The 26,382-nt window shown below is 49.0% G+C and overlaps 1 protein-coding gene across 2 annotated transcripts in view; it reads left to right on the forward strand.

The window, feature by feature from the left end:
- CRB1 (crumbs cell polarity complex component 1) overlaps window positions 1-26,382 on the forward strand; it is a 156,542-nt gene that overhangs the window by 56,662 nt on the left and 73,498 nt on the right. For both annotated transcript variants that reach the window (XM_073642865.1, XM_073642866.1), the window contains exons 2-5: window positions 117-650; window positions 8,247-8,442; window positions 8,525-8,664; window positions 13,312-13,479. In XM_073642865.1, the coding sequence (XP_073498966.1) occupies window positions 117-650; window positions 8,247-8,442; window positions 8,525-8,664; window positions 13,312-13,479 (1,038 nt within the window). The remainder of the gene's footprint in view (window positions 1-116; window positions 651-8,246; window positions 8,443-8,524; window positions 8,665-13,311; window positions 13,480-26,382) is intronic.

A 26,382-nucleotide genomic window follows, 5' to 3' on the forward strand; every position in this document is an offset into this window, starting at 1 on the left:
ACCCCTGTGGTACCCCAAAATTAACCAAATCACAGTGTGTACCATTAATAACCATAATATTTTATTACTATGTGAATTTGTGCAGTATACTATTTGACTTGTGTTGTGTTTTCCAGGTACTGTTTGCTCCAAGAATACAACACACTGTTCCTCTCATCTTTGCAAGGAAAATGTACCTTGTTTCGACTCAAAAGGCTGCGGGAGCTTATCTGATCCCTGTCTGTCAAATCCATGCCCCCTGAATGCCACGTGTCAGGTTACTCTCGATACAGAAACTTATGAGTGCCGCTGTCCTGCAGGATTCAAGGGAAGAAACTGTGAAATACCAATGAAAAGATGCTTTAGAAATCTGTGTAGACATGGAGGACAGTGTTACATAACTGACAGAGGATCCACATGCTTTTGTGCTATAGGCTACAAGGGGAAATTTTGTGAGACTTCGGAAGATGAGTGCCTTTGGAACCCATGCCAAAATGGTGCTGTCTGTAGGGAAAGGGGGAATGGACAAGCATGTTACTGTGTTCCTGGATTTCAGGGTGCTTTATGTGATATTGAAGTCAATGAATGTATTTCCCAACCTTGCCAACATGGAGGTACTTGTTTAAACCAAATTGGGAGTTACAGCTGTGTATGTCCACCAGAGTATACAGGTATTAACTCTTGCTTCTACTACTCTTATGTTAAATATTGTACTCAAATCAGTCCTATCGACTTCACTAACCAACCAACCTGATCATATTTATGTGCAAAGGTTTAGACATGATGGACATATGTCATCATCTGCATATTTTCACTTACTTGTTCACAAAAAATAATATCTGAATAACAGGTGCAGTGTTACTTTTATAACTTACTGCTTTTTTTTTACTGCTTCCTTTTTTTATGACGCTTTGTTTGAGAATCCTGGTGCATGCTGGGATACTCAAACAAAGCGTCATCAGGGGCAGAGGCTGCCACAGTGATTACAGCCTCTGCCCCCTCCCTTTAACTATGCATCATTAGTGATGCTCGTTTCAGGGGCTGCGCTAGTCACTGCGCAATATGCACAATCTCATTGCGCTCTCTGTTGCCAGCTCAGATCAGCAGTAACGAGCTGGCACCAGAGCGCACTGTTAGTGTGTGCTCTAAGACTACCTGGTGTGCTGGTGTGCAGAGACAAGCGCCACCCACTCAAGTGATGCCACTGGTCTCTGCACTCCAGGTAGTCTTAGAACATACACTAACTCTCGTTAACTAACTAGTTCTGATGCTGCCTCGTTACTGCTGATCTGAGCCAGCAACAGAGAACGCACTGTCATTGTGCGCATCACATAGTGCACATTGCGTAGGGACTAGCCCACCCACTGAAACGAGCATTACTGATGACGCTTCGTTTCAGGGAGGGAGCAGAGGCTGCCTTAGCATCAATTCACACAATTTTTATATATAGTATAGTAAATTAATTTCAAAAGATAACAAAAAAAACCATATACCTATATAGACTTTAGACGTTAGGAGTTTACAAATTGTGTGATTTTGTCTGATTTAAGTAATATTAACCAACACCTTCGAAGCCACTAAATTTCTAAATTTACTGTGACCTGTCCGGCAAATTGTGTTAGGCTGTGAGCAAAGGTCAGCTGTCATTGTGTTCTGTGTGACTGACACCCCAGGTCTTCTAGAAAGGCTTGGCAACCTTCACATTTAATTTTCACCCTTGCACACAGTCTACTAAAATGTAATTCGCAAACACAAGGAGACAAGCAATATGGGGGATAGAGTGATCTGGAATTTATAATGAATATTGCTGTAACATACCTGGCGGCGTCCTTGCATGGTGGTCCATCTCCCACTGTGCAAGAGGGCGCACTTGATCTCCTGTCCAGAATGTCTCTCTGGCTTCCCTCCATGCTGTCTGTTTGTGTCTGTTTCTGCTGCTTAAGGGCGGCGCCCGATCACTTCCTGCCTTTTGTACCTGCTGTGGGTCACACCCCTTGTGCGTCCTCAGCCTATTGCTGTCTGTCACTTGGTATATAGCTCAGCAGCTCCCTTCTATCCCTGCCTGAGCATAGTGTTTCCTTCAGTGTGTGCTTGCACTCTGAAGGTGCCAGGTCCCGTCTCTTGTCTCCTGCTTTTTGTATCAGTTCCCGTGTCTGAACTGAGTCCTGTATGTCTCCTGCTTTGCGGTATCAGCTCCCGTGTCTGAACTGTAGCCTGTTCCTCCTGCCTTCTAGGGGCCGATTACCTAGACCCGTTCCTGTATCTTGTCTGACCTGTCTGAACTCGCTCCTAGCCTGTTCCTCTCGCCTTCTAGTGGCCGATTTCCTAGACCCGCTCCTGTGTCTGGTCTGTCCTGTCTGAACACGCTCCTTGCCTGTTCGTTCCGCCTCTCTGGGGGCCGTATTCCCAGACCCGCTCCTGTATCCCTCTGCAGTGTCGGTCTCCTCCGTACACTCAGTTCCAGTCTGAACTCTCTCCTGTCCTTTACCTGTTTTGCCTCTATGTCCGTTCCCTTCCTTTTTCTGCAGAGTCTGAACTCGTACCTAACTCCTGCTTGTTGTCTCTGCAAGTACTGTGTGAGTATCTGGCTCTGTCTTTCCCTTCCTGTCTGTTCCGTGTGAACAGAGCCCTGTCCTCCCTGCTCTGCCTTGTCTGCACTCTAGCTGTGCTTGCCTGTAACCCTCTGCCTGTATTGTTCCTGAGTCCCGGTGTGTACTGGGTCCTATCCCGCCTGTGTTCCTACCTGCTAGTGCCTCCCTGTCTGCACTCTAGCTGTGCTTGCCTTTACCCCCCTGCCTGCATACCCGCCTGCCTGCATACCAGTCGTGCCTGCCTATACCCACCAGTCTGTGTGCCAGCCTACCAGCCTGTTCCTGTATTCCCCTGTGTGGGTCAACAGCCGTGTCCGGGGTCTGTCCTGGAGTAGCACCTGGTCCCTCTGCTCGGTTCCTCCTTGGTGCACTGGCGTCGTATGCCATCGTGCGACCCTGGTCGGATCGGGTGAATACTTAGTCACGCCCCTCCAGGCATTCACTCTCCGGCACGGTCCAGTGGAATCACTACCAATCACACGCACACGCCGCTTAGCCCGGGCGTGTGCATAACAGCATGCTCAGGCCATGGTTCCCGTTGAGCCCCACGGCCTTCGCTCTTTGAGAAGTTTTTCCAGCGAATACATGCATTAAAATAAAATAAATAAATTTTTTCCCCCCTTTAGCTGAGTTCCAGGCGAATTACGCACCCGTCCAGATGGATCTATCAGCCCTCGTTCCTGCGGATCCGCCACGTTACTATGGGGATCCAAGACAGTGTCGTGCATTTGTGGAGCAATGCATGCTACACTTTAAGGCCTACCCTCTCTATTTTCCTTCCGATTGGGCTAAAGTGGCCTTTATGATTGACTACCTAGCGGGTGATGCCTTGAAATGGGTCACCCCCCTATGGGAAGCATGGGATCCTGTCATCCTTGACCTGCAGGCCTTCCTGGTGGCCTTTCGTATGGTCTTCGAGGACCCTAACTCTGAAGCCCCTGCTGAAGCTTCACTTCCCAATATCCCGGAGCAGCCCCGACGGGTAATGTGTGTGGGTAGCGCAATAGTCCTCCAGCCCAATGAGACTACTGCCCACCCAGAATCCTCACAGGGTGACTACGCTTTCCGGAATACTTCTCTCAACCTCAAGAGGCAGTCCAGACGTGCTAGACTTAGAGGCAAGCCGTCACGCCAGGGTCTGTCCTCCCTGAGACCTCCTGACCCCAACCTTGAAGTCCCTACTGAAGCTTCATCTCCCTGTATCCCGGAGAAACCCCAATGGGTAATGTGCGTGGGTAGTGCACCAGTTCTCCTGGCCGAAGAGACTCCTGCCCATCCAGACTCCACACAGGAGAACTTCCTGCACCCGGCATCAGATGCTTCTTTCTCTTTAACCGGTGTGCATGTCCAAGGATGCTCCAAAGCTGTGGTTACCTCAGAGTCTGTGCACCTCTACTACCTGGCGGAGGATCCCCTGTTGCCTCCTGAACCCTCCGGGATACCACTCGATGACAAATGGAGAGAGACTTCTCTACACCCGGTACTCAATACTTTGTCCGCTTCGTCCTGTGAGCCTGACAATGGGTACCCCAAAGTGGTAGTTACCTCCGAGTCTCTACACCCCTCCGACCAGGCGGAGGATCTCCAGTTGTCTCCTGAACCCTTCGGGGTGCTACCTGGTAGCGAAAGGACAGAGACTCTCCTATACTCTGTACCTGATACCTCGCTCGCTTCGTCCAGTGAGTCCAACCTAGTGTACTCCGAAGCAGAGGTTACTCCTGAGTCTCTACACCCCTCCGACCAGGCGGAGGACCTCCAGTTGTGTTCAGAATCCTTCGGGGTGCCACCTGGTGGTGAATGGACAGAGACTTTCCTATATCCTGGATCTGATACCTCGCTTGCTTCGTCCAGTGAGTCCGACCTAGTGTACTCTGAAGCAGAGGTTACCCGTGAGTCTCTACACCCCTCTGACCAGGCGGAGGACCGCCAGCTGTCTCCAGAACCCTTCGGGGTGCCACCTGGTGGTGAATGGACAGAGACTTTCCTATACTCGGTACCCGATACCTCGCCTGCTTCCTCCAGTGAGTCCGACCTAGTGTACTCTGAAGCAGTTGTTTTCTCTGAGCCTCTGCACTCTTCTGACCCGGCGGAGGACCTCCAGTTGTTTCCTGAATCCTCCGGGATACCACCAGATAACAAAGAGACAGTGACTTTTCCTCATTATGTACGTGATAACCCGTCTATTTCTTCCTGTGAGCTTGACAAGATGTACCTCGAAGCAGAGATTACCCTTAAGTCTCTGTCCCCCTCCAACCCAGTGAACGACTGGCCCTCGAATTCCCTGCGGAAGATTCTGGCAGGCCTGAAGAAGAGGGGGCGTAAGGGGGGAGGTACTGTAACATACCTGGCGGCGTCCTTGCATGGTGGTCCATCTCCCACTGTGCAAGAGGGCGCACTTGATCTCCTGTCCAGAATGTCTCTCTGGCTTCCCTCCATGCTGTCTGTTTGTGTCTGTTTCTGCTGCTTAAGGGCGGCGCCCGATCACTTCCTGCCTTTTGTACCTGCTGTGGGTCACACCCCTTGTGCGTCCTCAGCCTATTGCTGTCTGTCACTTGGTATATAGCTCAGCAGCTCCCTTCTATCCCTGCCTGAGCATAGTGTTTCCTTCAGTGTGTGCTTGCACTCTGAAGGTGCCAGGTCCCGTCTCTTGTCTCCTGCTTTTTGTATCAGTTCCCGTGTCTGAACTGAGTCCTGTATGTCTCCTGCTTTGCGGTATCAGCTCCCGTGTCTGAACTGTAGCCTGTTCCTCCTGCCTTCTAGGGGCCGATTACCTAGACCCGTTCCTGTATCTTGTCTGACCTGTCTGAACTCGCTCCTAGCCTGTTCCTCTCGCCTTCTAGTGGCCGATTTCATAGACCCGCTCCTGTGTCTGGTCTGTCCTGTCTGAACACGCTCCTTGCCTGTTCGTTCCGCCTCTCTGGGGGCCGTATTCCCAGACCCGCTCCTGTATCCCTCTGCAGTGTCGGTCTCCTCCGTACACTCAGTTCCAGTCTGAACTCTCTCCTGTCCTTTACCTGTTTTGCCTCTATGTCCGTTCCCTTCCTTTTTCTGCAGAGTCTGAACTCGTACCTAACTCCTGCTTGTTGTCTCTGCAAGTACTGTGTGAGTATCTGGCTCTGTCTTTCCCTTCCTGTCTGTTCCGTGTGAACAGAGCCCTGTCCTCCCTGCTCTGCCTTGTCTGCACTCTAGCTGTGCTTGCCTGTAACCCTCTGCCTGTATTGTTCCTGAGTCCCGGTGTGTACTGGGTCCTATCCCGCCTGTGTTCCTACCTGCTAGTGCCTCCCTGTCTGCACTCTAGCTGTGCTTGCCTTTACCCCCCTGCCTGCATACCCGCCTGCCTGCATACCAGTCGTGCCTGCCTATACCCACCAGTCTGTGTGCCAGCCTACCAGCCTGTTCCTGTATTCCCCTGTGTGGGTCAACAGCCGTGTCCGGGGTCTGTCCTGGAGTAGCACCTGGTCCCTCTGCTCGGTTCCTCCTTGGTGCACTGGCGTCGTATGCCGTCGTGCGACCCTGGTCGGATCGGGTGAATACTTAGTCACGCCCCTCCAGGCATTCACTCTCCGGCACGGTCCAGTGGAATCACTACCAATCACACGCACACGCCGCTTAGCCCGGGCGTGTGCATAACAATTGCATTATACTGTACATAATATGCTGCACTTCTTACCTTTACCTTGTTCTCATGTCACCCACTTATGTCAGAAATACTGATTCTAACATCCTTTGTTACAAAAAGGAGTGTAAAAAATATTTATATAATGTTATTTATAAAGAAGTTTGCGTTTCATGCACAAGCATATAGTGTATAAATATAGCAGTAAAATTGGTTGTTAAAGAGGACCTTTCACCAAATTTTTCATGTTAAAATGGGCATACAATTTCAGAAATGGCTTCCAGGAAAGCTGTACCTGACCGCCGACACCGGGCTCGCAGCATCGCACTTCTGATGCTGTCGCCGGGTTCCTGACGGAGGGACCCTGCTTTCTGCGATCCCACTCCACCACCACCGCAATTCCCCAATAAGTTACATTTGGACCAAAAGACGCACCTTCCATTTTCCTCTCAGATTTGGGGGGAAAAAATGTGTCTTATGGTTCGAAAAATACGGTACTTCTTCTGCCTGTATGCGTTGCCCAATCATAAGCAGGCAGAAACATATCGACCTTATCTGAAAGGTGTGAGTCATCTGTGCTCTATACCCCGGACTTTCTAATCATGCAGGAGGTTAGACTAAGAGATCAGCTCTGTATCCTTACATCTCACACATGGCTAAACCTAAGCTATTGCGAGGGCGTGTTCTTTTCTGCTGTGTTGCTGCCTGCTTATGATTGGTCAGCATCATACAGGGAGAAGAAGTACACATCCCCAGTGAAAAGTAACTAATAACACCTACGCAGACTAAAAACAAAGTTAACTCATTATGTGGCAAAGCTTTGATTGCTAATATCTCCACAACGGAGAGGTGAAATAAAATAACAACAAAACGTTTCATGCCACTCTGCAGCCACTATTACTTCATGTGTCCGTTTCAACATGAAACATTTTGTAAAAGGTTCTCTTTAAAGAGTTTTTATAAGATATGACATTAGAAAAATATGGAAACTGCACTACTTCAGTAAATGAGGATCTGTTGGAATGTTGCACACATGCCACAAGCAAAGGTGACCCGATTTCTAGCAGATTAATAAACATACCTGCCCTATCACTTATCCTATAAAAATGCATGATTTTGTGGTCTCATCCCCTATTCTAACCCTACAACAAATAAAGATGCTTTTGGTGTATATAACAGTCAAATAAATCCAGGACCTGTCCCAATTCTCATGCTCTGTAACTTAGCAACAACACTTTTTAAGTGGGCATTGCTTCATCAACATACTACCAGCACTAAAGGTGCTGTAATGCCATTTCGTGCACTTCTCTTAATCCACTGGACTTGCAATTGCCAAAATAGCTTGCCTGCCCCAAACTGAAAGTTCACCTCTCTGTTGTTACTTGCATGTAGTTTGACATAAAGTAGAGCAGAAGTAAAGAGGCAAATACTCGCACCCCACTTCCTGTAATTCGTCTTCCATTCTTGCTGCTAGAGACAAGTTACAGGAGACACCTAGTGGTCAGCACTTAGGAGGTTTTTTTGAAGTTATAACAACAGAATTTTTAATTAAAGAGATTTGCAGATATATTATGTTTCAATTTTTTTCAATTTTGTCTGAAAATACAGAAAGAGTTGATTGTAATGGCAATTCTTGTTAGAGGGGTTGTCCAGGACTATCCTTAGGAAAAGTCATCAATGTCTGATCAGTGGGGGTGAGACACCCCCCACCCCCAGATCAGTTGTTCCCAGTGTCGGTGACCAGAACTGCTCAGTTGTGGAGCTGCACAGCACAGCTCTGTAGACTGTATAGTGGCCGCGGCTGGGTACTGCACATCTACTCACTATTCAAATCAATAGGGGGTGAATAGGAAGTATCAGGTCATGGCCACTATTCTATTGATGGAGCTGTACTGTGCACCGACACCGAAAATGGGGGTGCAGGATCCACCGATCAGACATTAATGACCTATCCTAAAGATAGGCCATAAATGTTAAAGTCCCGGACAAACCCTTTAAGACTGATAATTAACAGTTATAAAGTTTTGCCTACAAATGTCATAAACTAAATTTTCTTCTAGGCCGAGATTGTGAGATGGAGTATAATGGGTGCACATCAGAGCCTTGTCTGAACGGTGCCACATGCCTCAACACTTCGGGATCTTTCTCTTGTGAATGTGTTGAAGGATTCAATGGGGACCTTTGTGATGTGAACATAAATGAATGTGCTAGCGCTCCATGCCTTAATGGTGGTCATTGTGAGGATAAGGTTGGTCGGTGAGTAGTGGCTCACAATACATGACCATTCATTATACTTTGATGTCGGCAGAGTTTCATGTTTTGTTTTGCTGTTTTTCAGGTATATATGTGACTGCAGTATGGTGGGATTTACTGGTCTGAACTGTGAGACCCCTGCACTTCTGTGCTCGTCACAGCCATGTCAGAACGGTGCCACCTGCTTGGAGGATTCTGTGGGCTTCCGATGTCTCTGCTGGCCGGGTACCTTTTTATTTTGAAACAGCTACACACTAAAGCAGTGACTTTTAGAATTGTCTGGGAACACTTTTTTTTTATTAAATGCACTTTTGGAATTTTCTAAAATGAAATATTAAGGCATAGTGCATCAGTGAACTGAATACTAAAGCATTTGACTGTATGCTGTAAATTTAGGTAGTCACACATGCCATGTTCTTCATTTTTATAGGGGCTTAGTGCTTATCATAGCTATTACCCAACAGTAAAAATGGCAAAATATAAAAATAGTATACATGTTACAATGTGGCTTTATTAAATCGTATCCCTGTTACTGCCTCTTTTTGGCCTACCCATCACTGTGAGTTCCCCAATACTTGTACAAATGGATCATTTCTCAGCTTGTCTTTAAACTGAACATATCCATAGATGTATGGCAAGAAATGTCCGTCACTTACAGGTCCCATGTTAAAAAAAGTATTTGCCTAATGTAAATGTTTTTACTGAATGCCAAGAAATGGTATAGAATTGGTTTAATAAATTGTATGACCTAATGCAATTTAAAAAATATAAAGGGAGGGCAGATATGTACATGGATCTAATTATTATTATTATTATTTATTATTATAGCGCCATTTATTCCATGGCGCTTTACATGTGATAGGGATATACATAACAAAAGCATTTACATAATCTTAACAAAACGAGTCAGCGACTGGTACAGGAGGAGCGAGGACCCTGCCCGCGAGGGCTCACAGTCTACGAGGGATGGGTGAGGATACAGTAGGTGAGGGTAGAGCTGGTCGTGCAGTGGTGTTTACTGCAGGTTGTAGGCTTGTCGGAAGAGGTGTGTCTTCAGGTTCCTTTTGAAGGTTTCCACGGTCGGCGAGAGTCTGATATGTTGGGGTAGAGAGTTCCAGAGTAGGGGGGAAGCACGGGAGAAATCTTGTATACGATTGTGGGAGGAGGAGATAAGAGGGGAGTAGAGCAGGAGATCTTGTGAGGATCGGAGGTTGCGTGCAGGTAAGTACCGGGAGACTAGGTCACAGATGTATGGGGGAGACAGGTTGTGGATGGCTTTGTATGCCATGGTTAGAGTTTTGAACTGAATTCTCTGGGCAATAGGGAGCCAGTGAAGGGATTGACAGAGAGGAGAGGCCGGGGAATAGCGGGGGGACAGGTGGATTAGTCGAGCAGCAGAGTTTAGGATAGATTGGAGAGGTGCAAGAGTGTTGGAAGGGATGCCACGGAGCAGGAGGTTGCAGTAGTCGAGGCGGGATATGATGAGGGCATGCACTAGTGTTTTTGCAGAGTCTTTGCTGAGAAATGCACGGATCCGGGAGATGTTTTTGAGTTGGAGTCGGCAGGAGGTGGAAAGGGCTTGAATATGTGGCTTGAAGGAGAGATCAGAGTCCAGGGTTACCCCAAGGCAGCGAGCTTGTGGGACTGGGGAGAGTGAACAGCCATTGACGTTGATGGATAGGTCGGATGGGGGATGTGAATGAGAGGGTGGAAAGATGATGAACTCTGTTTTATCCATGTTGAGTTTTAGAAACCTGTCGGAGAAGAAGGATGAGATGGCGGTCAGACATTGTGGGATTCTGGTTAGTAGGGAGGAGATATCGGGTCCAGAGAGGTAGATCTGTGTGTCGTCAGCATAGAGGTGATACTGAAAGCCGTGAGACTCTATGAGCTGTCCCAGGCCAAAGGTGTAGATGGAGAAGAGCAGGGGTCCTAGAACTGAACCTTGGGGGACACCGACAGATAGGGGGCGAGATGAGGAGGTGGTGCGTGAGTGGGAGACGCTGAATGTCCTGTCTGTTAAGTATGAGGAGATCCAAGATAGAGCCAAGTCCGTGATGCCAAGAGATGAGAGAATCTGGAGTAAGAGGGAATGGTCCACTGTGTCAAAGGCAGATGACAGGTCCAGAAGGAGGAGGATGGAGTAGTGTCGCTTGGATTTGGCATTTAGTAGGTCGTTGGTGACTTTGGTCAGGGCAGTTTCAGTCGAGTGATGCGGTCGGAAGCCAGATTGTAGACGGTCGAAGAGGGAGCAGGAGGAGAGGTGGGAGGACAGTTCAAGGTGGACATGTTGTTCTAGAAGTTTTGAGGCAAAGGGGAGAAGTGATATGGGGCGGTAGCTGGTCAGAGAGGAAGGGTCAAGGGAGGGCTTTTTGAGGATGGGTGTGATTGCGGCATGTTTGAAACATGAGGGGAAGACTCCGGTTGTTAGTGACAGATTGAAGAGGTGGGTTAGGGTTGGGATGAAGACTGAGGTGAGGTTAGTGATGAGGTGGGATGGGATTGGGTCAAGTTCGCAGGTGGTGAGGTGTGATTTGGAGAGTAAAGAGGAGACTTGACCTTCTGTAATGGTGGAGAAGTGGGGTTTGGAGGAGGAGGGTTGAGTAGATATGAGGAGGGGTTGTGTGGACTTTAGGCCAAAGTTTTGTCTGATGGTGTCAATCTTCTGTTTGAAGAATGAGGCAAAGTCGTCGGCTGAGATGAGAGAAGAGGGAGGAGGTGCTGGGGGACGAAGGAGAGAGTTGAAAGTGTTAAATAGCTGTTTAGGGTTGTGAGATAGGGAGGATATGAGAGATGAGAAGTAGGTTTGTTTTGCTGTAGTGAGTGCGGACTTGAAATTAGTGAGGGATTGCTTGAATGCGATGAAGTGCTCGATGGAGTGAGACCTTTTCCATCTCCGCTCCGCAACCCTGGAGGCCCGGCGCAGTTCTTTGGTAAGTTTAGTGTGCCAGGGTTGCCTGTTGAATGTGCGAGGTGTGGTGTGTGTGAGAGGGGCGATCGAGTCTAGAGCTGCAGCTATTGTGGTGTTATATGAAGCAGCAGCAACGTCTGCATCGTGCAAGGAATTTATGTCTGTGAGAGGAAGGAGGGATTCAGAGAGAGAGTGTAGGTCAAGGTGTTTGAGATTTCTGCGAGGGTGTGTGAGTTTGTGGAGTGGGGATTGTGCACCCGGAGAGGAGAGGGTAGAGAATGTGAGGAGGTTATGGTCAGAGAGAGGGAGTGGTGAGTTAGAGAGGTTAGATAGGGAACAGAGGCGGGTGAAGATGAGGTCCAGTGTGTGGCCATCTTTGTGGGTGGGTGTGGAAGATCATTGAGTGAGTCCAAAGGAGGAAGTGAGGGATAGGAGCTTAGAGACAGACGAGTGGGGAGTGTCAATGGGGATGTTGAAGTCACCCATTATGATAGTGGGGATGTCAGTGGAAAGGAAGTGAAGCAGCCAGGTAGTGAAATGGTCTAAGAAGGTGGTGGCTTGCCCTGGGGGTCGGTAAACGACGGCCAGTTGGAGGTTGGAGGGGGAATAGATGCGCACACAGTGCACCTCAAAAGAGGGGAGTGTAACGGAGGGTGGCAGTGGGATTTTGGTGAAAGCGCAGAGTTCTGATAGGAGGAAACCTACGCCTCCACCATGTTTGCCATTGGGGCGGGGGGGGTGGGAAACGTGGAATCCGCCATATGAAAGGGCAGCTGGGGAGGCTGTGTCAGAGGGGGTGAGCCAGGTTTCGGTGATGGCGAGGAAGGAGAGTTTGTTTGTAATGAAAAGATCGTGGATGAAGGAAAGTTTGTTGCAGACAGAGCGAGCGTTCCATAGAGCTCCTGTTAGTATAGCTGAGGAGGTGGGTATTAGTTGGATGGGTATGAGGTTAGAAGGGTTGCGACAGTTTGAGGAAGGTCGTGGATAGGAGGTAGAAGTGACTGTGGGGATATGGCGAGGAGGACCAGGATTTGGAGAGATATCTCCAGCAGTGAGGAGGAGCAGAGAAAGTGTTAGCAGGTGGGAGTAAGAGAGAGCATGAGGTGGCTGTCTGTGTTTGGAGATCCAGGATTGAATGTTGAGGAATAATTCGGAGGAGTAGGTGAGGTGAGTGGGGAGGATGGAGGGAGAGATGATGAGTTTCTTACTTGGTGTAGGGATTTGAGGGGTTATTCGAAAGTGGAGGACTATAGAGGAAAAAGTGAGAGCTAACAGAAACATAGTTAAAGGAGAGTAAGTGGTCAAAGTGTTTGCTACCTGACTCCTGCCCTGACTAACTGCCTCTGAAATAACTGCCACTTATCTCCGAAGCCACTTTGCACAAGAAGACGCGTGCACACCCCTTACAGAGAGTCTAAATATATAGGCCACATTAAACTATATCAGGTGTAGGGCATTGTGGGAACGGCTTGTGGATAAATTAACAGCTGGTCATTTCAACAGGAGATGGCTGGGTGATCAAAGACAGAGCCAGGACGCAAGTCTCTGCAGTTTAACACCTCTAAAAATCAGATAAGGTATATAGTGGGGAAAGAAGAAACATATGTGAATATTGATTGGAGTGGGACAGATGAAGCAGGGGAATTATGCAGAGCATGTACCAGAGAGACGGGTCAGCAGAGCATTAGCAGACAGCATACATAGGAGCAGGGGAATTATGCAGAGCATGTACCTGTGGAAAGAGAAGAAGAAGAATCTATAATAAGGTCTATAACCTGCTCTGAGTCCATACTTCTCTATTCTCCTGATTTTTGATTGATTATCTAGTTGATACATGTTTTTTTGCATGATGTATCATCAAGACACCTACTGGATGTGTATTCTATGTACTAAAAGGCAAGGGTCCTCAGACCCTATGCATATACTTATGAGAATCTGAAATAACTTTACTATTATTACAGGCTACACAGGCGCTTTATGTGAGATCCATATCCCAATGTGCAACAGCCAGCTTTGTATGTATGGTGCAGAGTGCATAGAACTGACATGGTTCAATATGTCTCAAGGAGAAGGTAACACTCAAGATGAATCCAAGAGTTACATCTGTAAATGTGGGAGTGGACTCATTGGTATGTATCTAAGCCTATCTAATGATGACAAAAAATGTAACTTTACTGAAAGAGTAATATATGCAGATATGGTTGGGAAAAAATGCACTAAACAAATGTAAACATTCTTTGTACTCCTCTCCTGATATAAAAATAAAAAGATATTAATATAGGGGCAGATTAAATGAACCATGGAATCTTTTATATGAGAACAATCTTCTTTGTTTCCTAAAAAAATGTATACATGAAATCTTTTAGGTACACTTGTACTAGCACATAGTTTTTGAAGGAACTTGGTAGGGAGGTTGTGCTAAACATCATGGGGAACTAACCACAGATCTTCTGTGGATGTAGGCTTGCACAAATCCTTCTGTATCTTCATGTAATCCTCAATAGGCTCAATGATTTTGACGTCGGGGCTCTGTGGAGGGCATATAATCACTTCCAGGACTCCTTGTTCTTCTTTACGCCAAGGATAGTTCTGTTATGTTCTGCAACATGTACTAAGGAAAGATAGGGGAAAGCTGTCCCTACAGTAAGACTAAGCTGAATCCCTACGATGTAGCGGGCTGCCTGTTCCTAGTGAACAGACCCGCCTTAGTCCTCGGCTAGTCTGAACGAAGACCTATAGAATTAAGGGAGGGGTCCCTAAAAGAACTAAGGACTGGGACAAAAAAGGGACACCTCCTAAACAGTACTTGTTGCAGAGCACAAAAAGACAAACTGACATAAAGTACTAGAGGTCCCAGAGGACCAAGCGAACTTGACAGAGAAAGGCACAGAAGCACCAGGCTAGAGAAACAGTCAAACACTGAAGTCCAGCACAGCCAGAAGGGCGAAGCTGGAATATAAAGGCAGATGGTCACATGACCGCAAACCACAAGATAGAAAAAACAAACAGGAGGGTTCTAACAAGTTCTTAATTACATTGGCTTTATGTTTGTTATCATTGTCCTGCTGTAAAATAAAATTGAAGCCAATCAGGCAACTCCCTGATGGTATTGCAAATAGTTAACAAGGTTGCAAAAAACATGTTGCGAAAAAAAAGATGCACATTAACTGCCAAAAAATTTAGAAAAATCAAACGTGAAGCGACCAAGAAGCCAATATCCTCAGGTCCTGTCATATTCCCGAACTGCAAACTGCACCCTCCCTGGAGGGCCCAGAAGTACAAGATGTTCAGTGCTCAGAAACACGGCCAAGGTAAGGTAGGCTGAAACCCGACCACTTCTTGTTCAGTGGTGGTCAGGTTTCAGCCTTTCTTGCCTTGGCCATGTCTCTGAGCACTGAACAAATTGAACTTCTGCGTTTTTCGGGGAGGTTGCAGTTCTGGGATATGACAGCACTGAAGGTAATGACTTCCTGGTCACTTCACTATTGATTCTTCTCTTTGACAGTTAATGTTCATGTTTTTTTCTCAATTCGTTTTTTGCGACCCTGTTGACTATTTGCAACAAAATGTTTGATGGTTCTGTGGTCACAGCTTAATATCTTAGTGTAGCACCCTGAGGATTCGGCTGCTACAGGGGTATTGCACCTCAACCCAGAGGTGTGATATTCCACTCCCGGGTAAGGATGGAGTGTGGAACTGAGCTCAGAAAGCTGCATGCACTACACACATCCCATTTCCGGAGGGCAGACCAACGGTACTCCCACTTAGAAATGTGCAGGTACGATCGAGTCTGTCCTTGGCTGGAGTGGGAGGGGGGTGGACCATCCCAGTAGTGTAGGGGCAGATAGGGGGAGCAGTCTGGGTAAAGCTAGGAGCTCATTGGGTGCTGGTCACCTGAGCTCACACATAGAGGGAGTATATAAGGTGGGAACCATCTAAGATCAGGGTCAGTCAGTCAGTCAGTCTGTGAGAAGTCAGCCTGTTGTAGTGAAGACTTTGCAGAGCAGTGGAAGAAAGCAGAGGAGCAGAGCAGCCCCAGGCCCAGAGTGAGAGAGGAGAGAACGAAAGACCCAGAGGGGGAGAAAGAAGGAACTCTGAGAACCCAAATACAATCACAGGGTGAAGAGTTGGCAACAGGGTACCGGATCCCAAACTGGTGGGGGCTACAGCATACCTCAGCCAGAGACCGGAGGCCGTGGGCAGCATCTGCCACGGCCACCCACTAAATCCACCCGGAAGGCAGACCACGCATAGGGTCAGGGAACCCAGAGGCAAGGGTTCGCCAACAAGAGGCCCGAGGGAGCCGGACATAGGTGGATCCCTGGTGGGGAAGGCCAGAGACGAGGACAGGACAGAAAGGGAGCTCAGAACCACGCTCCAGAACTACTTGGGGGTTGGCCGAGTCCAGGACCTGGTGGACACAGCGCGGCTCGGGTGGTCACTCAAGGCCGGAGTGACCGGTACAAGAACAGCAGTAAGTAAAGAACCCTGAACTGCACAACCCGACTCTGACTCTCATTACCATCTTCCCTGCACTTCCACAACCACCATCCTCTGCACCTGACCCCCTGAGGCTATACCCTTCCCGTTGGGGGTTATACCACCTAAGCTGCACAAACACCATCAGCCTCAGCGGACCCTGCTGCAGCGGCGGTCGAAGTGACCGCAATTCAACGGGTGGCGTAGTCGACATAAAGAACTTTAGTAACATCAGTAAGGACTGCCACACACTGAGCTTGACACCCTGGGCACGGACCGGGTCACAGCCACTCGGAGACTACAACCCCCATCTGATCCGGCTCCGGGTATCCCCAACAACACTGGCCCAGGGGGCGCGTCAACTTTGGCGTAGTCGGCAGGATAACGTGCCCGCAACAACCGGGTACTGCGTGCCTGAAGAAAAGTTCATCGTTACCTTAAAAAGAAGTCTCCTGCCGGTTCCGGAGGGTCCCCGCCATCGGGCCCCATCACAGGTCGTTTCCCGCCGGTTGTCCGCCATTTGCAGCTTTTTCCCGCCATCCATGGAGTTTCCCGCCACTGGGAGACGATTCCCGCCATTTCCAAAGATTTCCCGCCTTGGAAGAGCGGACGCCATTATGGGCGTGCCAGAGGGTGGCAAGAGGCCACCTCCCATCGTGGGCCAGGTCGAAGAATGGCGCCAAAAGCGGAAACCGCCCCCACCAACAGAGACTGTGATGCTGGAAGTGTCCATCAGCGTAAGAGAACTGCCCCTGGAACTGACAATCACCAAGTTGCCCCGGGACCACCCTCGATGTGGGCGGAGACAGAAGAAGAGAACGAAGATGGGTGCAGCTTGGAGCAGTCTGGAGAGAGCGCACCCGGAGACAAGACGTCTGGAAGAGAGTCCAGAGAGAGCCTACCCGGAGATGGAGGGAGAGCCAGGCAGCACCGACCCAGCGGTCAGGAGCCTGATGCGGGCCGCTACTCCAGGCAGCACCGACCCAGTGGTCAGGAGCCTGTTGCCGGTCGCCATTCCAGAAGGCCGGCTGGAGACAGCGGGAGGAGAGCAGAGCAGCACCGACCCGTTGGTCAGGAGCCTGCTAGAAGCAACGACCCCACTAGGCTTAGTGGAGGTCTTGGCACAGCTCCCCCGAGATCGGGAGTGTGCACAGACTGCGCTGGAGGGCCTCGCACGGAGGATGGCCCGGGTGCAGCGAGAGACGTTAGCAGAATGGAGCCGTGAGATGGCCCAGCAGACAAGAACTCGTCAGCGGAGCACGCCACCCGAGACGAGGAGACAGACCGCCTCTGAGGATGGCGCAGGAGGACTGAAGGCCGGAGACGGCGCCGAGAAGGGAGCCGAACGGACGGAGGCAGGTAAAGGGGACGTCACTACCCCGAGCCGGGAAACCGCGTGCCTGCCCCAGCTCCCCGTCGCAGAGCCCGAAGTACCCCCTGCCGTGCCCGTCGCTGCAACGTCACCGCCGCAGACTAGGCCTCAAACGGAAGCCGCGACCCCTGTGACGTCACACGCCTCGACCCCGAGCGTGGCCAAGCAGGAAGTACCATCGGCCTGGTCGCAAGGCCTAGTACCCCCGGGCGCCGCAATACCAACAGCGCCCCCTACCTCCGCGGAGCCCCCGGCCTGGTTGCAGGGCCAAGTAACACAGGGCGCCGCCGTTCTTACGGTGCCCTTTACTTTCAAGGTGCCCCAGGCCTGGTCGCAAGGCCTGGTCAACCCGGGCGCCGCTACCACCACAGCGCCCGTAACATCAAGAGTGCCGCACCTGGGTGAAGACCTGTTCGCCCAACATACGTGCCCGGATGGGCAGCCCTTCATATGGCCACCAGAGTTTCACCATCCCCGACTCCGGAAAGAGAGACCCCTAGACGAACCCCTGATTCCGGTTCCGAAGCCTGTAAAGAGGATCTCGCCCCCACTAGAAGAGACCCAGTTTGAGTGGGATCCCACCGGAGAAGACCTCATGGGGTTCACTCAGGAGACTCGGGCAGCCGCAGCGGAGCGTGCAGAGTGCTGCCGCCAGCAGCTCGAGGTCTTTGAGAGGGAGCGGAGAGAGAGGCGGGTCCGGGAACAACAAGCCCAAATAAGGAGCGCGGAGCAGAAGAGCCGGACCAGGAGAGACCCCCGTGCAGCGCATGGTCCCCGTACCATCGGGACTGTGATAAAGTTCAATCTGCAGCATGGGTGGGGTTTCATCAGGGATCACCGCACCCCAGGCGACGTCTTCGTGACCAGGAGAGACGTTGAGTCCCACCTACCGGAGGGACACAGAGGACGTGACCTGTATTTAGGGGACGAGGTCACCTTCACCCGGCACAAGTGTGCCAAAGGACCCTACGCTCTCCATGTGCATCGCCTGACGGAGGAGGAGCTGCGGTGTGAGGAGGAGTAAGAGGACCCGGACGGGTCTGAAACTGAAACTGTCCACAAAGAAGGAGCAGGAGGACGCCGTCGTTGAGTACGGTAGTATAGAGACTGTATATAGTTGCCCGTCGGGGCACAGTGAACCGTTGCTGCTAATATAGTCCCCGTTGGGACCAGAGAACTGAACTGTTAACCCGTGTGTCCCTATTCCCACTGACCGAGGACTGAGAGCGGTCATCCCTTTCCTAATACCTGGCCGAGGACTGAGAGCGGCCATAATTCCCTTGTATATAGTTGCGCTTCCTAAAGCGCCCCCTACCGGTTTTATAGGAAACCGTGTTTCTTCAAGAGACTGTCACACTTTACCCGGTCACAAGTTGCACCGTGACCGGAGGTACCAGAAGACAAGAATGTTTTTATGAAAAGTTTTTATGAAAAGTTTTATATGATAGTTTATTATGTTGTTTATGCAAAAATTGTATGTTTTGGTGTTGTTTATATCTTACAGCCCGAGGACGTGCTGTGATTTACCAGGGGGGAATGTAGCACCCTGAGGATTCGGCTGCTACAGGGGTATTGCACCTCAACCCAGAGGTGTGATATTCCACTCCCGGGTAAGGATGGAGTGTGGAACTGAGCTCAGAAAGCTGCATGCACTACACACATCCCATTTCCGGAGGGCAGACCAACGGTACTCCCACTTAGAAATGTGCAGGTACGATCGAGTCTGTCCTTGGCTGGAGTGGGAGGGGGGTGGACCATCCCAGTAGTGTAGGGGCAGATAGGGGGAGCAGTCTGGGTAAAGCTAGGAGCTCATTGGGTGCTGGTCACCTGAGCTCACACATAGAGGGAGTATATAAGGTGGGAACCATCTAAGATCAGGGTCAGTCAGTCAGTCAGTCTGTGAGAAGTCAGCCTGTTGTAGTGAAGACTTTGCAGAGCAGTGGAAGAAAGCAGAGGAGCAGAGCAGCCCCAAGCACAGAGTGAGAGAGGAGAGAACGAAAGACCCAGAGGGGGAGAAAGAAGGAACTCTGAGAACCCAAATACAATCACAGGGTGAAGAGTTGGCAACAGGGTACCGGATCCCAAACTGGTGGGGGCTACAGCATACCTCAGCCAGAGACCGGAGGCCGTGGGCAGCATCTGCCACGGCCACCCACTAAATCCACCCGGAAGGCAGACCACGCATAGGGTCAGGGAACCCAGAGGCAAGGGTTCGCCAACAAGAGGCCCGAGGGAGCCGGACATAGGTGGATCCCTGGTGGGGAAGGCCAGAGACGAGGACAGGACAGAAAGGGAGCTCAGAACCACGCTCCAGAACTACTTGGGGGTTGGCCGAGTCCAGGACCTGGTGGACACAGCGCGGCTCGGGTGGTCACTCAAGGCCGGAGTGACCGGTACAAGAACAGCAGTAAGTAAAGAACCCTGAACTGCACAACCCGACTCTGACTCTCATTACCATCTTCCCTGCACTTCCACAACCACCATCCTCTGCACCTGACCCCCTGAGGCTATACCCTTCCCGTTGGGGGTTATACCACCTAAGCTGCACAAACACCATCAGCCTCAGCGGACCCTGCTGCAGCGGCGGTCGAAGTGACCGCAATTCAACGGGTGGCGTAGTCGACATAAAGAACTTTAGTAACATCAGTAAGGACTGCCACACACTGAGCTTGACACCCTGGGCACGGACCGGGTCACAGCCACTCGGAGACTACAACCCCCATCTGATCCGGCTCCGGGTATCCCCAACAACACTGGCCCAGGGGGCGCGTCATTAGCAATTTCAAAAGGGCTGCATTCCTCTGTAAGAGCTGTTAAATCTCTTTTTTGTCCCATTTTGCCTGAAGAAAACAAACTGCCTAATAATTCTGCACACCTTGATAAAGAAAAGTTGCTATTGTTAGGCCACACCCAGGGTTGGACTGGGGCACCGGGACATCGGAGAATTCTCTGGTGGGCCCGGATCCTCAGCAGCCCCACGAGCAGGACGCACTGCAAGGGCCCGGAGGGTCAGGAAGACCCTTGCAGTGTGGCTAATGAGGGCAATCTGGCCTGCTTCTCAGACCCCCAGGCTCCGGGGAGCCTATGGCCAGATTGCCCTCATCCTTTGCGGCGGGCAGGGAGCGATCCCTCAAGCTCCGCTGCTGACAGGAGGAAATGGCAGAGGAGCTGCAAGGATCCGTCCTCACCTCTGCTTCCCGCCCAGCTCTTCCTCCCTCACACAGGCTCGCGCTGCTTGATGACGTCATCATGCAGCGCTAGCCTGTGTCAGGGAGAAAGATGCTGGGCAGGAAGCAGAGGATGATGCTGCGGGGGAGCAGTGTGCTTAGAGGTGTTTTTTTTTTAACTAACACACTGGACTGGAGATGGGGGGAAATGGGGACAGCAATCATGCTGGAGGAGGTGGAGGGAGATGAGGGAGAGCAATGATGATGGTGGGGGGGAGATGAGGGAGAGCAATGGTGATGGAAGAGGTGGGGGGAGAAGAGGGAGAGCAATAGTGATGGAGGAGGTGGGGAGAGACGAGGGAGAGCAATGATGATGGAGGAGGTGGTGGGAGATGAGGGAGAGCAATGGTGATGGAGTAGCTGGGAGGAGATGAGGGAGAGACGAGGGAGAGCAATGATGATGGAGGAGGTGGTGGGAGATGAGGGAGAGCAATGGTGATGGAGTAGCTGGGAGGAGATGAGGGAGAGCAATGATGCTGGAGGAGGCGGGGAGAAGAGGGAGAGCAATGGTGCTGGCGGAGGTGGGGGGAGAAGAGGGAGAGCAATGGTGATGAAAGAGGTGGGGGGAGATGAGGGAGAGCAATGGTGATGGAAGAGGTGGGAGATGAGGGAGAGCAATGGTGATGGAGGAGGTGGGGGGAGAGGAGGGAGAGCAATGGTGCTGGAGGAGGTGGGGGAGATGAGGGAGAGCAATGGCGATGGAGGAGGTGGGGGAGAAGAGAGAGAGCAATGGTGAAGAAGGAGGTGGGGGAGATGAAGGAGAGCAATGGTGATGGAGGAGGTGGGGAGATGAGGGAGAGCAATGGTGCTGGAGGAGGTGGTGGAGAAGAGGGAAAGCAATGATGATGGTGGGGGAGATGAGGGAGAGCAATGGTGATGGTGGGGGGAGATGAGGGTGAGCAATGGTGATGAAGGAGGTGGAGGGAGAAGAGGAAGAGCAATGGTGATGGAGGAGGTGGGGGGAGATGAGGGAGAGCAATGATGATGGAGGAGGTGGGAGGAGATGAGGGAGAGCAATGGTGATGGAGGAGGTGGGAGGAGATGAAGGAGAGCAATGCTGCTGGAGGAGGGGGGGTGAGAAGAGGGAGAGCAATGGTGCTGGAGGAGGTGGGGGAGAAGAGGGAGAGCAATGATGATGGAGGAGGTGGGAGGAGATGAGGGAGAGCAATGGTGATGGAGGAGGTGAGGGGAGATGAGGGAGAGCAATGATGATGGAGGAGGTGGGAGGAGATGAGGGAGAGCAATGGTGATGGAGGAGGTGGGGGGAGATATGGCATGGCAATGGGGAGGTGGGGGGAGATATGGCATGGTGATGGGGGAGGTGGGGGGAGATATACATGGCATGGTGATGGAGGAGGTGGAGGGGAGATATGCATAGCATGGTGATGAAGGAGGTGGGGGAGATATGAATGGCATGGTGATGGAGAAGGTGGGGGGAGATATACATGGCATGGTGATGGAGGAGGTAGGGTGAGATATGTATGGCCTGGTGATGGAGGAGGTGGGAGGAGATATAACATGGCACTGGTGATGGAGCAGGTGGGGGAGATATGGTAATGATGATGGAGCAGGTGGGGGAGATATGGCAGTGATGACAGAGGAGGTAGGGGGAGATATGGCATTGATGATAGGGAGGTGGTGGGGGGAGATATAGCAATGATGGAGGTGGTGGTGGGAGATATAGCAATAATGATGGAGGAGGTGGGGGATATATGGCAATGATGATGGAGGAGGTGGGGGAGATATGGCAATGATTGAAGAGATATGACAATGATGGAGGTGGGGGAGATATGACAATGTTGGAGAAGGTGGGGGAGAGCAATGACGGGGATGGGAAGGAGCAATGATGGAGGAGGTGGGAGAGCAATGATGGGGATGGGGGAAAGCAATGATGGAGGTGGGGGAGAGAAATGATGGGGAATTATTTGAATGCTATATGCTATTAATATCTGGTCTGGTCACGGTGTGGTGGTATTTCTCCCTTCTATGTGGTATTATTCGGTCACTATGTGGTGGTAATATGTGGCCTGGTTATGGTGTGGTGGTATTTCTCCCTTGTATGTGGTATGATTCAGTCACTATGTTGTGGTAATATGTGGTCTAGTCATGGTGTGGTGGTATTTCTCCCTTGTATGTGGTATTGTTAGGTCACTATGTGGTGGTAATATGTGGTCTGGTCATGGTGTGGTGGTATTTCTCCCTTGTATGTGGTATTATTCGGTCAGAATGTGGTGGTAATATGTGGTCTGGTCATGGTGTGGCAGTATTTCTCTCTTTTATGTGGTACTATTGGTGTTGGTATAGTGGATTGTTTTGTGTATGGTGGTCATTTGTTCTTTCTGATATTAATTAGGAGAAGATTCTTTATTTCCATTAGTGATTAAATACTTGGAACAAGATGCACTTACAGTGGTTCTCCGGGGAAAACAAGTAATCACCTCTCCACAGCATAAGTGATAAATTATTGATTAGTGGGGGTCTGACTGCTGGGACCCGCATCGATTGGTAGAATGTGGAGCTTTTATCCCCATTAGACTGGAGCTCATGTGCGACTTAACCACTGATCCATTCATTCCCTCAGTGGCTGTTCTTGTTTTTTTTCTGGAAGCCCCAAAGAGAATGAATGGAGCTGTGGTCAGATGTCCCACCTGCTGCTGCATTTTAAAATGGGGATAAGTGTCCTGTCAGGGATAAAACTTCCCCATTCTTCCGATAAGTGCGTTTTCCAGTGTTCAGACCCAAATGATCAATAAGTGATCACCGATCCTGTGGATTCCATGGATTGGTGATAACTTGTTTTAACCAAAGAAGCCCTTTAATGCAAACTACCGTAATTCTACAGGGTGGGCCATTTATATGGATACACCTAAATTAAATGGGAATGGTTGGTGATATCAACTTCTTGTTTGTGGCACATTAATATATGGGAGGGGGAAAACTTTTCCAGATGGGTGGTGACCATGGTGGCCAGACATAACCTCAAGAGAAATGTGCTGTCTTCCAGGAGCAAAATTAAAGATGTGTCTGACAGGATATCAAGACTCTTCAGACCTACAGATCACTACCTATTCCTGCTAATACATGTGGGGACAAATGACACCGCAAGAAAGGACCTGGAAACCATCTGCAGTGACTTTGAAGACTTAGGCAAGAAAGTGAAAGAATTGGGAGCGCAGGTGGTCTTCTCATCCATCCTCCCAGTGGATGGCCATGGAACAATGTGGTGGAATAAGATTCTACAGGTGAACAACTGGCTACGTCGATGGTCCCGTCAACAAGGATTTGGATTTCTGGATCACGGAATGAATTACCTATATGATGGACTACTTGCTAGAGATGGGGTGCACCTTACGAAGACTGGAAAACATGTATTTGGAAGTCGCCTTGCTACACTCATCAGGAGAGCTTTAAACTACAACAATGTGGGAAGGGAAGCAAAAGGCCAGAAAAAGATATACAGCTGATACTATTGAGATCTCTGCTACTGGAAGTGGAAAGGAAGAACAAAGACAAAAAAATTTAAATAATAAAAATATGGGAGGAAGAGAAACCAATCACAAACTAAAATGTTTTTATACAAATGCACAAAGCATGGGCAACAAACAAAGAGAATTGGAACTACTAACGCAGGAAAAGGAATATGATGTCATTGGAATCACTGAAACTTGGTGGGACGATACACATGATTGGAATACAAGGCTAAAAGGATACGACTTATTTGCAAGAGACAGACTTGATAAACGAGGAGGAGGTGTCGCATTGTATGTTAGAAAAGCGAATATCTGCACAGAGATTGAAGCAGAGACTGGGAGTTCTGTGGAAACTGTTTGGGTAAGAATACAAGGAGAGAACAACGGAAAGGACACCATTGTAGGCATTTACTACAGGCCACCTGGGCAAGCTGAAGATATGGATGAACTCTTTATGTATCAAATGACCAAGTTCTCCAAAAAATATGACGTAGTGGTCATGGGAGATTTCAACTATCCAGACATTTGTTGGGAATCTCTCTCAAGTAAAGCTAACAGGTCAAGCAAATTCTTATCCTCTCTTGCTGACAACTTTATCTTCCAAAAGGTAGGGGAGAAAACAAGAGGATCTGCTACTTTGGATCTAATCCTTATAAACAGGGAGGAAATGGTTGAGGAGGTAAAAGTGGCTGGAACCCTAGGAGGCAGCGATCATGCTATTATAGAATTTTGGATAACTAGAGGAGGAAGACATGTGAAGACTCAAACTTCAAGGTTAGATTTCAGAAAGGCAGATTTTAAGCGACTCAGAAAGAGAATAGGAGGGATCCAATGGCTGGATGTCCTTAAGGACAAAAATGTCCAGGAAGGATGGGAAATTTTTAAAAATGAGATTCTCAAAGCACAATCGTTAACAATCCCGAAAAGTAGGAAGAATGGGAAGCATTTAAGGAAACCAGGATGGATGAACACAGAACTTAAACACATGCTAAAAAGAAAGAAAGAAATGTTTATCAAATGGAAAGAGGGAGGCATATCTAAAGAAGATTATAATGCAGTCTGCAGATCCTGCAGGGCACGTATCAGGTTAGCTAAAGCTGACAATGAATTAAGGCTTGCAAGAGATGTCAAAAGCAATAAAAAAGGATTTTGGGGGTATGTCAAAAGTAAAAGAAAAGTCAAAGATGCTATAGAATTTTTACAGGATGAAAATGGTGAAATGGTAAGAAAGGATGTTGAGAAGGCCGAACTTTTTAATTCCTATTTTGCATCTGTTTTCTCTCAGAAAGAAAATGTAACATCAACTGATCTTCACTGTCCTATTAAAGTAATTAAAGGAATAGAAAAATACAAGTTATCTGTAAACAGAGAGATTGTGAGGGAATATTTAGCTAACATAAATGAGTTCAAGTCTCCAGGTCCAGATGAATTACACCCCAGAGTACTGAAGGAGATCGTAGAAGAAATTTTAGAACCACTCTCCATAATCTTTGAAAATTCTTGGAGAACAGGAGAAGTTCCAGAAGACTGGAGAAGAGCAAATGTTGTTCCTATCTTCAAAAAGGGGAAGAAGGTGGACACAGGGAACTATAGGCCGGTGAGTTTGACTTCTATACCAGGAAAGATCTTTGAACAAATTATTAAACAACATGTATGTAAGTACCTGGATAAGAATGAAGTGATTAACCAGAGTCAGCATGGGTTTGTAACTAACAAATCATGTCAGACTAGCTTAACTTCCTTCTATGACAGAATCACTGACTGGGTGCATCAGGGAAATGCTGTAGATATAGTATATCTTGACTTCAGCAAAGCATTGGACAAAGTATCTCACACCATCCTTATTGAAAAAATTACCAAGTATGGAATGGACAAGGCAACTGTTAGGTGGATTCATAACTGGCATAGTGATCGGACTCAAAGAGTGGTCGTAAATGGCTTCACATCCAGTTGGATGAATGTCTCAAGTGGGGTACCACAGGGCTTTGTCCTGGGACCTGTATTGTTCAACATCTTTATCAATGATTTAGATGAAGGAATTGAGGGTAAACTGATTAAATTTGCTGATGACACAAAGCTAGGAGGGATAGCTAATACTAGAGAAGAGAGAGAGAGGATTCAAAAAGACCTAAATAAACTGGAGCAAAGGGCTGTAACCAACAGAATGGTTTTTAACAGGGAAAAATGCAAAGTACTACATCTGGGCAATAAAAATGAAAAAAGCATATACAAAATGGGAGGAATAGAGCTAAGCAACAGTACATGTGAATAAGACTTAAGTATACTAATAGATCATAGACTGAACATGAGTCAACAGTGTGATGCAGCAGCAAAAAAAGCAAATACAATTCTGGGATGTATTAACAGAAGCATACAGTCTAGATCACGTGAAGTCATTATCGGACTTTACTCCTCTTTGGTCAGACCTCATCTGGAATGCTGCGTCCAGTTTTGGGCACCACATTTTAAAAAAGACATCGACAA

Source organism: Phyllobates terribilis, unplaced genomic scaffold (genome assembly GCF_046119375.1).
Source record: "Phyllobates terribilis strain yellow unplaced genomic scaffold, ASM4611937v1 Scaffold_8__6_contigs__length_399053987, whole genome shotgun sequence".
Taxonomy (NCBI): Eukaryota; Metazoa; Chordata; class Amphibia; order Anura; family Dendrobatidae; genus Phyllobates; species Phyllobates terribilis.